Below are 12,744 nucleotides of genomic sequence, written 5' to 3'. Positions count from 1 at the left end.
ATGCCCCCACTTGTTTTTGAGTTTGGGAGTTAAATTTGTGTTGTTAATATTTTGAATTTTTTAAAATGATTTCTGATGAATTCGTAATCACTGCAACTCACCGGCAGCACCTCTCTGTCCTCGTTCACCAGCCTCGCCTAGAAAAAATGATTTTTGTTAAAAATGTAAAAAATTTATTAATTACACATTCTCTAATTTTATACATCGGCTTTCACGATCGATATTATGATTAATATCTGCTGATACTTACATTGTCTTTGTACCGTTCGCCTTTTGGCATTCTCTAGTCTAACACTGGTGGTTAATGCAGACTTGATACCTTGTAAAAGCTATCTATTTGGTATTTGAACATCTGAACACCTGCTGTTTTGTATTGCCAAAGGGTAAAACATTTCATTACGATTTATAGTAAATTGCGTTTGGGTTAACTGTAACCCCTCCACCAAATTAAATAGTCACGAGGGCGAATGCGGCAATTAATTTGGTTTTTCTGCAAAAGATCTGAATGTTGAAAAGTAAGACTTTTTTGGGACAAATTCATACGACGCATCACTGGAGATGACATCTAGCATCATCATCATCATCATCGAGTGTTGACAAAAGCTGAGATCTCACGTGAAATAGATTCCTTATCCGGGTTCTTAAGTAGGCGACATGAAATCATCAGATCAGCCACGCAGGTGAATCGGTTTAATAATTAGAGTTAATTGGTTGTGATTGGCAGATTAACGTGATAGGGTGAATCAATTTAGCAATTGGTGAAAATAGCCTTTCCTTTGTTATGTTGGGGTGTATTGTGTTAGTAATCAAACAGGATTTAAAAAATATACTATTGTGATTCTAGTTAAGCGTTATTTGGTTAATAGGGATATTTTAATCAGCATTATGGCGATTAGCACGATGAGGAATTAGTGATAGAGGTTGATGTAAGATATTGTTGGTGTTACATTATGACAATAAATAATCGATTGATTTAACCTAAATGGCTAGAATTTTTAATGTAATTATGTATTTAGTTGAGTGCTAATTTAACACTTATGCTGGATGTGATCTCCAGTGGAACTTATAACATCATCAATAAATGTATTTGCCTTTCAGCATTCCTCCGGTTTTGCTGATAAAGCAAATCAATTGGCATATATGCCAACGCGACAACTTGATATGATTAAGCTGTCGGGTGGTGGAGCGTTGATGATGTAGTGACATCGCGGATGTCACTGTGTAATGCCGGCCCAAGAGAGGCACGGCGTGCGATGTATTGACATCGCGGACACCCCGTGCATGTGGGTGTAGTACCGGCCCTGGAGGGGCTAATGGATAGCGCTGAATGGCACCACGCCTGGCGTCCAGTGCCGACCCCTACAGGATGGGGTGTGAGAGTGTCAGCCATGTAATCGGGTTACTATAGGCCGTGGCACTCTGGTTGACCCCGGAGTACACGTGACTGGTAAAGTCTACACAGGGGCCCCCAAGTGGGGGGCTAGGGGTGGTCACGTGTCGGGGGGAGATTCTGTTAGAGTGTTCGAGAAGGTGGTCGTGGCCAAGTGGCGGAGCGAGCCACGACCAGTGAGGATATAAACCGGGTCCCCAGAGGGACCGGGGTTCAGCGTTGCTGTTGTCATCTTCAAGATCTACGTTCGACGTTCGACAAGAGTCACCAACACGTGGCCCTGGACCCAAGCTGGGGTCCTGTCCGTTGTAGCTACTCCCAGTGTATTTAGTGTCGTTAGCCTGGTGGTTACGTAGCTAGTTATGTTGTAACTATTGTAGTTAGCCTGGTGGTCCACCACCATAGGATGTTATCTGGTGAAGGGGCAGTTACCCCTTTGTGTTGGTATCAATAAATGTGTGGCCTCCAAAGAGTACGTCTGCGACTCAGTTGAACTCACTACAATAGTAACCCTCGATATACTAATGATTAATTATGCATTATCGCTGCAATGCTTGGGACAGGACACATTGCTATGTGGGATACTGGTCAGTGGTCGGCACTGATTACAGTGGCAGCTGAAGGATTCAACAAATATTTGAGGATGACCACCACGGAGGTGAACGATGAGATTGGTTCGTGTGGACGAGCGAGATATATTTATTTCATCGTGGGGCTGTGAAGGGCGGCGACAAACGTCTGGAGGCCTTTGCTCCAGCCGTGAATAGAGCATGGCCGACGATGATTATGTCACGCTACAAAGATCCCCCGTTTAGCCTTAAGCAGACTGTTGGGGCAAGTGCTGTTAGCGAGCACCTATGAAGGCCGGCACGGCACATGAGGGGGTGGGGTCGCCAACACCACGCCCAGCCGCCTTTGTCTCCCCAGTGGCGATGTTTACACACCGCAGCAGGTACTAATTTGAGGCTGAGTCGACCCAGGGGAGGGCCAGGACCGGTTCAGATAATCGTCACCGGTGTTGGCCGTGAGCGCGAATCGAACTCGGGTTGCCGGGTTAGTCGTGCATCTCGCTCACCGCGACGCTACCGCTCCCCACCAATACATACAGGACATGCATTCCACATTTTACCCCAATATATTTTACCGTTACGTATTGTATAAATATCCAACAATTATCTACGTATCTATATAGACACACACACACACTGATACTGTGTTGAATGTGGTGTGTTCCTCCATGGCAAAAATCTCGATTGAAATCCCGTAAGCCTGCAATAGTTCAGTACGAGCACAAACGTTTCCTCCTTACCTTTAGCTCCAGGAGCTCCGTCAATGCCCTTATCACCTGTGTGCATACACAGACAGAAGCAGTGGGCATTCAATTCTCAATTATACGGGCTAATGGGGAGTGAGAGGCATGGCCCAGATGAAACAAACACGCGCGGATAATGCAAAATATATGCAAAGTAGGCTATAAGAAAGTGTGTATTGTTGACAAATGTAGAATGGAGGAGAATGTGGCGAATTCAAAATCTGTTTTCATTGCTTCTCAAGAGAGATTTGGTGCCCCAGTACATAGTGTTGGTCGAGAGCCTCCATCACTTCCCATGTAAATAAAAAAAGATAATCTCGTGTTTGGCGCCCCTCCCTGGTTCAGGTGGACCCCTTTCCCCTCCTATCTTGTCAGGCTTGCCGCCATGTTTGTGGTCATGAGGGCACTGACTCGTAACGAGTGAGGGCCAGCAAATAATTAATTCGGCGCCTTTCCGTAAATATATACATGAAATCACAAGCACTCTGGATAACCTGCCCATGGACATTCGAGGGGTAACTCTCGTTCCACACCAAGCGTTTGGCGATGATGTTTCGTCGTTCTGCTTTGTGCGTTGGGTAGCGGCAAAGTGGGACGATACCTTTCGCACCAGGGGTTCCTGCATCACCCTTGGAACCAGCCGTGCCGGGACTGCCTGGAATTCAAAGGCAGTGAATTAAGAGGTGGCCCTGGGTGGCTCACGGGCCCGCTGCCATCGTCACCACACCGAGCCAGAATCACGGACAACATCGGGTCCCAATACGGGCATCGAGTAACGGCGGGTTGATTGATCACAGCACATTCACCAATGACTGCTCAAACAAAAAGTTGACTCTTCACTTAGTTTGGCTTATAACAGTTATGAGTATCAAAACACGATATTTTGATTTGGCGTACGATATTCTTTGTAGGGCACACATCACCAGGTGTATCAGAGGCCAATTGAAGCGACTTTGGAAAACGTTGTGGCGTCGACTTTGTGGGGCCTTTCTTGGACACTGGGTGGTACGCTGCTAGCTGCAAAGGTTATGAATGTCTTCATCTCATAACTTGATGCGGATAATGCAGTGCGTAAAGAATAAAAATAATAATAGAGCAAAAGCTAATAAGGACAATAAAACATTGAACTTCGTCCTACGTGTTTGTAAGCAGTTAAATAAAAAAAAAATCTTAAATAGTTTTCCAATAATACCTCTTGTTTATACGAAGTGCACGAAATTCTACATTTTTATGGAAGGTGCGATGTATTCCTTATGACAACCACTGTTGACTTCCCACAGAGTGGGATTGATTTTTTTATCAAATTCATGGGATAAAAGGGCTCCATCGACCCTTGACTAAGAGTCCAATTCTCAAGCTTCTCATTGCAAGTCACACACTAACCACTGAACCATGTTATGTCAGATAGAGTGGACAATGAGGTGTGTTTTCTCCATTGATTAATTACCTTGGAATCCAGGTGGTCCCTGTATGCCTTGCAAACCTTAAAAAAAAGAATTATTAAGCTGACAAAAAAACACAAAGGAAATACCAATTGTAAAATGTGAAAGTGTTAATGGAGTTTGTATGCAATGCTAATATTATTACAAACCTTTAGGACCAATAGAACCAGGCAGTCCAGGGGACCCAGGGAGACCTGATTCTCCAAGGCCACCTGCATGAAACACCAGACAGTGGACAGAATCATAAGTTAGATTGGGCTGATTGAGATGGAGAATTCGTCGACACTACACAAGTAACCACAGTAACAGGCTTTGCCCACTTTTTAATAGTTTGAACATCACACTCCTCAGTCGTAAAATTACTTGGTTCACTGATGGAGTCCATATTTGGAGGTATTTGGCACAAGACTTAATTTAGATCTGAAGACTGACCCTGCCCTGTGAGTAAAACCATCAACCACTGGAAATTAGGCTGTAATTTGTGTGGACCAAATGAAAACATATAATTGGGTTTTAGCTTTCTAGACAATTCTAGGACGTTATTAAAACGATCATCGGTCAGTCAGCCACAATTGGCCCCTGACATCTGAAATAAACTAATTTGGCGCTTGCTTGGGGACGTCCTCTTGTAGCCCTTGCCAAGCAAGCCTGTACGCTTGCGGGCTCAGAAAGCATCCAACTCGTTGGCACACGACTGTGGCGAGCGGCGTTGTTTGATCGGTGGGGAAGCTGCTGGATGCTTTTAGATGCTACCCACGCGCCTCAGTCTTTGTTCAGCCTGCATGCGCATCTCACGGTGTTATCGCGGACTGTGCTTTATCCTATGTTATACATTATTTATCATAACGCGATTTTTCGATAACACGGCGTTCTTTAGGAATGCAATTGCTACCACATTATAGGAGAACAGACTGTACTTGTACATGTGACAATCCAGAATTCATACCTCGCTCTCCCTTCTCTCCGGCCCCGGGAGGCCCTGTTTCTCCGCGTGGGCCGGGCAGGCCCTCCCTGCCCCTCGGCCCAGCAGGCCCCTCGGTGCCTGGCTCCCCTACACACGGAGCGTCACCCCGCGCCATTCACAGCACACAAGACGAGCAATACAACATTTTTAGTTTTTTATAAACACACACACACACGTTTTTTTAAATACAATACAAGCAGGCACATCAGTAGCGTGGCATGGTTGGCATGGGCCCCTGTGCGACAAATTAAATGGGACTCCCTTGTCCAATTGCCCCCCGCCCCCCCCCCCTTCTTTGTAGCCCAGAGCCTGGGCCTCTTCGGCAACGTGGGCCTCCGGGTGCGGTTGCACGGCCTGCACACTCAGTGGCTACGCCACTCGGGCAGGGCTGCCTGGGAAACACTGCCGGTGACGCAGTGCGTCCAGATGCCTCTGGCTGCAATGAGTGCTGCTGTGAATGAAAAGTGAATGGACGCACGGGCGTATCAACGAAACGCTATTGTAAGTGGGAAAGTTGAGAAGGTTTGCCATTGCTTGAAAAGTTATAATGTGACTTTTGGTTGGTATGTAATTTAGGACTGGATTTACGGTCCATACAGCAAAGCAGAGTATGTCTCCGCATGTTTAAAAGTATTTGTTGTAAGGTTTCTCTTGACATTTCAGGTATACTATTTCATGAAACAAACAATTGTGTTTTTGCCCCTTGGCGAAACTTTCATCATGTGAATGGCAACTGAGGATCCTCCGTTTCATGTTTCGAATCTAGAAGACAGGTAATGCTTTTTTTTATTTCAGGCTTTCAGAGATATGTTAACAAAGTGCGGAGATATAATGTGGCTTTGTTGCCAAATAACACTTTCAAGACATTTTCTTCCATTATTCTAACCAAAGGTGATGTATTTACTTACAGTAGCTGTCTGTGAGGCATGACACGTTTCGAAGGGAAAACCTCTAGTTACTAATAAGCAGGTCAAGTCACGAGAACAACTGATGAAATGTGGACAAAGTTAGCGACGGAGTGGATACCGAGAGAAGGCAAATCACGCAGAGGAAGAAAGCAGAAGAGATGGTGAACTTAAATGTCATAATTTGGAGAAAGGAATGGAAATTATAGGCTGACAACAACAGGCTTTTCTAATAATGCTCAAAACACAAAGCAATAATCAAACCTTGGCTTCCTTTAATTCCCTTCGGTCCCTCTGGCCCGGGTGGTCCAGCCATTCCTTGGAAACCAGGCTGACCTGGGAACATACAACACAGCTGTTGCACGCTATGGAAGAGTGTGTCACTTGAATGCTGCTGGTTTGGGCTGAACGTGCCTTGCACAATGAGAGTGTTTGTGGTAGAAGTATTCACCCTTGGGGCCTGGCAGACCGACTTCTCCCTGCACTCCGGGATCCCCTGTGCGAAAACAAAGTCTTAGTAAGAAAGCGGTCATGCAAATCTGTAATGGTATTAATTACATTTTCTTTTTTTAAATCCTGAGCCGACAATTTCACAAAGTGACTTAAGTGCACCAAGCACCTCTGATGCCAGGGAAGCCGACCGTGCCCTCTGCACCTCGATCGCCTGAGTCTCCCTTTGAACCTGTAAGGAATATATTCACAGTGTAAACTAAAATAAACGTTCTTATTTCACCAAGTAAGGCCCACTGAGCTATATAGCTCTTTTTCAGAAGCGACCTGGGCCGCAAATAATCGCTCAACGAAGTGGCTTATCACGTGGAAATGTATAGCAGCATGTTGATTCTAAATGTAGAGAGAAAAATCCTGGAAATCGAACCCACGACCTCCTGTATGCCAGGTGAGGTAGTTAACATCTCGCCACCGTCGCGCCCCCGTGTCAAGCTCAGGGTCAAGAGGTCGTCGCGGCCAGTGCCCATCAATGCCCCCACCACACTCTTCTCCATCGCAGCATTACTCCTGTCGACTAGGCCTCGTCATTGACAAAACTGAGAGAACTACAGCAACATGAGAATAACGAAGCAATGCGTCCCGGGGTTGTCCGACAAGACTTTGAAAGTTTTGTTGTTTCAGGGAAAAAAAGGCTCAAGTTATGGTCTAAGCGTGCGTGCCACAGACGGGCACACATGTAAAATAGGCAACGTCTCGGGCAATGCCTCTACTCCTTCATCCTCTGAGACGTGGAAAGATCACCTTTCTGTCCAATGTCTCCTTTGTCTCCCTGTTGACCTCTGAACCGGGCTGGGAAGACATACAAAAGACACACACGTGCACACACATATGAATGCTAACTTCGTTTAACCTAAAACAAGTAGATATAATTGCTTCTTTTATTTTGTAAACAAAAATTCGGGAAAAACAAAATGCATTGTGCTAATGTTGCACATTAAATACTGAAAACCACTTTTGACCTCAGTGTAAGTCGTGGAGTGGTGGAACAGTGGTTGGCAACAACGCGCCATTAATCTAGGGCACTCCATTGTATTCGCAAATGGTCAGTATGGGACCTTGCGAGCTTCGTCTCTCAGGCTCTCTCCCCCCCCCCCCCCGTTCCCTTAGGGATGGACTCGACCGAACGGGAGCATCTCTCTCTCCATTCTCTCACCCACGACGTTGTCGGACCGCATCTCAGAGGCGAGGATGCTGGTGATGAGGCTCTCCAGGCCGGCCTCGTTGAGGTCGGCGAGCCCCCCCCCGGAGCGGCCACGGCCGCCGGCAGCCCCCAACGAGGAGCCGCTTCTCCCGCCGCTGGCCCCCATGTCGGAGTCGGTGAGCGCCCCCTCCAGAAACACTTGGTTGCCCACCTGACGCAGCCGCACGCCGTCCGAAGTCTTCTGCCCCTCCAGATCGATGACGCGGCTCTTCAGCGACGACACCTCGTTCGCTGAAATCGCGGCAGAAGGGTGGTAGTGGTGAGGTGTTGGCGGTGGTGGTGGCGGTGGGGTGGTGGCGGTGGTGGTGGCGGTGGGGTGGTGGCAGTGGGGTGGTGGCGGTGGTGGTGACGGTGGTGGCGGTGGCAGTGGTGGCGGTGGTGGTGGCGGCGGTGGCGGCGGTGGCGGTGGTGGTGGCGGTGGTGGCAGTGGTGGCGGTGGGGTGGTGGCAGTGGTGGTGGTGGCGGTGGTGGCGGTGGAAGCGGTGGCAGTGGTGGTGGTGGGGTGGTGGTGGTGGGGTGGTGGCAGGGGGTGGTGTGGGAATGGAAAAACGAATGAACAAAAAATGAGCAGCGATCGCCTGAGTGGCTGTTGTTGTGCACCGGGGCGTGCGACGACGCTGCAATTCATCGGTTAGCAGCATGGAAAGGATGATGATGATGCGATCTCCAGATCAGGTTTACACCCTCATAACAAAGACAAACGTGTGTGTTTTTTGGGAAAAGGTTGTTTTTACGGTATTTGTCGTGTATTCCTCATCCTCGTTTTCTCCAATACACGTTTGGTTTTCGAGTTATAAACTGGATGGTGTAACCAACAAATGCCTCTCAGTAAATCTCCAGCAGAATGATCACAGGAGCAAGAGGAAGGCCTGCATGCTACAGGCTGGTCAGCAACACCACTAATGTTGTCAAGAGGCCTCAACGTGAAATGTGCAACCAAAAATGGCCCAAGTCAGAGCCAAATACAAACAACTGTATGGCTGGGTTCTCTACATCTGTAGGGCTTGAGAAACACGCGTCACGCGCTGGGTCGGTATGCGTGCACGTGGCGGACAGTGAGGGCAAACGAGGACACAGGGCGCTGATCGACTAACTGTTGTTATTGTACATATTAAGGTGGTGTTGTGATAGTTAAGGGGGCTGCAGGTGGCCGGGGGAAATTGAGGACGCAGGCCGGTGATTGGACGAGAGGTATTGGTGTCTGGAATTGGCGCCGGCGTGTCTGGAATAACAACGCCACGTGGCACCGGGGGTTGCGGGCGAGTGGCGTCGCGGGGGATGACCCAATTAATTAAGGGTAATTGGTTCAGGGATAAAGGTGGAGAGCGTGGAGTGAAACGGGGAGTTGGTGCCTGGGACGAGAGACGAACGGATGGAGAGACGGAGCAGCGGATAGAGTGAGTATAGCATAGGGTAGCAGTGGATAGAGAGAGTACAGTATAAGGTAGCAGTGGATAGAGAGAGTACAGTATAAGGTAGCAGTGGATAGAGAGAATACAGTATATAGTAGCAGTGGATGGAGCGAGTACAGCGTAGGGTAGCAGCGGAGTAACGGACCTTAGTGGAGAGAGAGACGATGGAGAGTTACGACGGAGTGGGACGACAGAGTTAACAAAGAGCAGCCGAGCTGTAGAGAGAGAGCGGAGAGGAGAGTCGCTGGAGGAGCAAAGGAGAGCGAGCGAAGCCAGCGGAGCGCAGCGAGCGAGCGGAGGGATATTGAGTGATGTTGACGGGGAGTTGTGGGTTGGAGTGTACGGAGGAACGTTGAGTGATGTCGACGGAAGAGATGTGGAACTATATGATTGAATAAAGAACCAAGGAAAGACAAAGAAGCTGTCGCGTCGGTACGAGTCCTACACATTCACCAACTGAATGCAGTTGGCAGTTGTCTGTTTGTCACTCGCAAACTGTCAATACCTTTAAGCCACTCAAGGACAATAACACGGATGTCCTCCGAGAAACTTGGGCCCAAAAAAAAAAACCCAAGAGGAAAAAAAAGTACAAAAACAATCATCCCTCGCGGTGACGCGCACGGCGTGTTGAGGAGCGCACCGAGGGAGAGGAGGCCCAGGAGCAGCCCAAGCAGGAAGAGCCAGGCGAGCAGCAGCGCCAGGATGAACATCCACCAGGAGCAGCAGGCGCACACCTTCCCTCCGTTCTCCTTCGTGCGCACCTCCATCACCGCCGCCTTCTCGGCGCCGACTGCCTTGCTCATCACTGTCACGCGCGGACAGAACGTGAGCGCAGAAACGCACGCGGACGTCAACCTTCGGTCGCAGCGCTCTGATTCTTTTCCTGCGTTATTTTAACGCCCGCCTCCATCCTTATTATTCCACCGGAGACCATGGGACGAGGTGGAGGTAATGTATTCTGGCCATCGAGTGGACATCTGTACAACAAAAAAAGAGCTTCATAGCACATTGGACTCCAGTCTAAATAAAGATTCTGATTATTCCTACAAACCTCTCGGACGGATGGAGATTCATACCGTAGCACAGGATGGCCGCAGAAGACGGCTTCCGCTAAACTACTTATGGACCCATTTCAACGGGGCCTCTCTCGCGTGAAGGCTTGCGTCTTCGCACTCCACGAAGACTGCTTTGGCACATGTTGCTCATGCAATTACATTTATTTATAAATTAGACGGACAGGAACATGACCGTGCTTCCACGAGCACTGTCTAAAAGCGCGATGGGCGCTCGAGGGAAAACGTCTTACCGACTGTCTCGGCCCGTGAGTCGATGGTGTCCCCTTTCCTGGCCGCAGACGCTGCCATTAACTGCCTCTTCTCTTCCTCCAGTTGTCCAGCTGAACGCAAATTATGGTGGAGATGTAACAGGCAACGGACTTTGCTGGCAAATGAGAGTCGCCGGGAGAGGGCCGATCACAGACACTGACCTCTCAGTTAAACACGTCGGCTTTCGCGACCAATATTATTCATAATAAAGGTTTTTGGGTTAGATCACGTTATTATAAATTTGTCACATCCCTCCACCACTCGACACGGCCAATCAGTAAATAATGTGTCATGTCAACAAGTAATACACAATACATATTGCAATTCCTTATATAGGAGTCACATGCTAAGTGGCTGATAACAGATCTATTATATAATTGCAATACCCCCCATCTCCACCTCTGATCTCGAAACCTGATGGGGTTCAACAATGATGACGTCATGCTGCACTATTTAAGACCGGGAGCAGGTGGGATGGCTTCACTATTCTGGCAAATCGCCCGAAGATGCTGGATGTTATTACCAGCGAAACGTCGCACTCAAATTCTAAATGTTGTGAATTCACTCTTCAAACACACCGGTGGGCTGAAGAAGTAATTAATTGGCGTTTTGTTAACGTGACACTTTTTTACTGATTGGCCGTGTCGGGTGGTGGAGGGTTGCGACACATACCGACTATAATCACCCAGGAATGTCTGTCTGTCCTTAAAGCTCGTGACGTCCTCCACACGGAACCCCCCCCCCCCCCTCATTAATAATCATGAGCAGGTGACATCACTCCACATCGAACAGCCCCCCTCATTAATAAATAATCATTATAAGGTGACATCCTCCTCCATTCATAATAATTAGCGGCTGACGTCACTCCACATGGGGGGGGGGGCGAGGCGCCTCCTCCCCCCTCCTCGGCGTCAACTCACAACCCTCACTACAAAGGCAGAACCATCACGTCACGCGATCTCCGTAACGCTGTTGAGACATCGAAGTAAAAAGGACGTCATGATGAACAAGGGATTATAACCTTTAAATGAAATAAGTCTGTGTCACCACGCCCTTACAAATTGCACACGAATTGATGCAATGAATATCACGTCGTGGTCTGCTTTTCGCTTGCAAGTTTCAGATTTACTGCAATACACCCGTCCTTGGACGGGCAAAAGGCGAGTTTATAATAACGCGATCTAAGGGGCCGTCCATAAATGACGTCACGCGATTTTGGACAATTTTTTATTTCCCCCCCCCCCCCTTAGTCACACGGCGTCACAAAAAGTCAGACCCCCCCCCCCTCAAATATGACGTCACAAAGCTCTGCACCCCCCCCCCCCCCAAATAAAACATGCTTAAAATCGCTTTAAACTATTGTCATTGTAGTGCGTATTTATTGTGGCGCTGCACTCTGATGTTGTAAGAGAAAACAGTTATTAAAAAGTATATTTAATTAAGTAGAACGTGTTGTTTATATAAAGTTGCGCATTTTTATGTGACGTCACATTTCTCAAACATCCCCTACCCCCCTCGTCACACATCGTCACAAATGTCTGACCCCCCCCCCCCATAGGTGCGTGACATCATTTATGGACGGCCTCCAACCCAAAAACCTTTATCATGAACTGACCTCTGAGGTTGTTGACAAAATACTGCTTCTCCGACTCCATTTTAGGGAAGAACTCCGGCTGAAACATGGGTCCCCCTGCGAGGAAACACGTTAGCCATGGAGCACCCAACCATGCCCACGCATACGATCACAATCTGGTCTTAAACGCATTAGTGCTTTGAGAACGTTTATAATGAAATCACTAAAAAGTATCGCCATTTGTTGACACCTTGTTGGATTTGGCCCTCTCTATGGTATGTCAATCATGAGGAGGGGGCGGGGGGGTGTTGACCGTACATCACCGCTAGGGAGACAAAGGCGGCCGGGAGTGGTGTTGGCCACCCACCCCCTCGTGTGCCGTGCCGGCCTTCATATAGGTGCTCGCTAACAGCACTTGCCCCTACAGTCTGTTAAGGCTATACGGGGGATCTTTATCTTTGTTTGTGTTAGCGTGGGAGAGGAAATATGACTTGGTTCTTCACACATTTTAACCGGGTGAGCCGTTATTGTGCTGCGAGCGACATGTTAACGAGCATGCTACGGAACTCAGAAGGAAGCTTTGCTTATACTCTTTGTTTTTTTCGGTAAAGTCACGTAGGTAAAAAATAAAATAAATGAAAACGACTAAATTAAATCACGATGTTTCGGGCGCAACACAAGCGTCGTTCTTCAGGTAGGGACAACGTAGC

The 12,744-nt window shown here is 48.1% G+C and overlaps 1 protein-coding gene across 3 annotated transcripts in view; it reads right to left on the bottom strand.

Annotated features, from left to right (window-relative positions):
• Positions 1-12,744, bottom strand: part of LOC144935070 (uncharacterized) — a 37,584-nt gene that overhangs the window by 15,201 nt on the left and 9,639 nt on the right. For all 3 annotated transcript variants that reach the window (XM_078861413.1, XM_078861414.1, XM_078861417.1), the window contains exons 8-21: positions 12,077-12,151; positions 10,443-10,532; positions 9,777-9,941; positions 7,677-7,955; positions 7,265-7,312; positions 6,633-6,695; positions 6,465-6,509; positions 6,278-6,349; positions 5,091-5,195; positions 4,294-4,356; positions 4,150-4,185; positions 3,304-3,357; positions 2,700-2,735; positions 102-137 (exon numbers count right to left, since the gene is read on the bottom strand). In XM_078861413.1, coding sequence (XP_078717539.1) covers positions 102-137; positions 2,700-2,735; positions 3,304-3,357; positions 4,150-4,185; positions 4,294-4,356; positions 5,091-5,195; positions 6,278-6,349; positions 6,465-6,509; positions 6,633-6,695; positions 7,265-7,312; positions 7,677-7,955; positions 9,777-9,941; positions 10,443-10,532; positions 12,077-12,151 — 1,167 coding nt within the window. The remainder of the gene's footprint in view (positions 1-101; positions 138-2,699; positions 2,736-3,303; positions 3,358-4,149; positions 4,186-4,293; positions 4,357-5,090; positions 5,196-6,277; positions 6,350-6,464; positions 6,510-6,632; positions 6,696-7,264; positions 7,313-7,676; positions 7,956-9,776; positions 9,942-10,442; positions 10,533-12,076; positions 12,152-12,744) is intronic.

The sequence above is a fragment of the Lampetra fluviatilis genome, chromosome 12 (assembly GCF_964198595.1).
Source record: "Lampetra fluviatilis chromosome 12, kcLamFluv1.1, whole genome shotgun sequence".
Taxonomy (NCBI): Eukaryota; Metazoa; Chordata; class Hyperoartia; order Petromyzontiformes; family Petromyzontidae; genus Lampetra; species Lampetra fluviatilis.
Note: the sequence above shows the minus strand (reverse complement) of the source record. Positions and strands in the feature narration are given on the sequence as shown.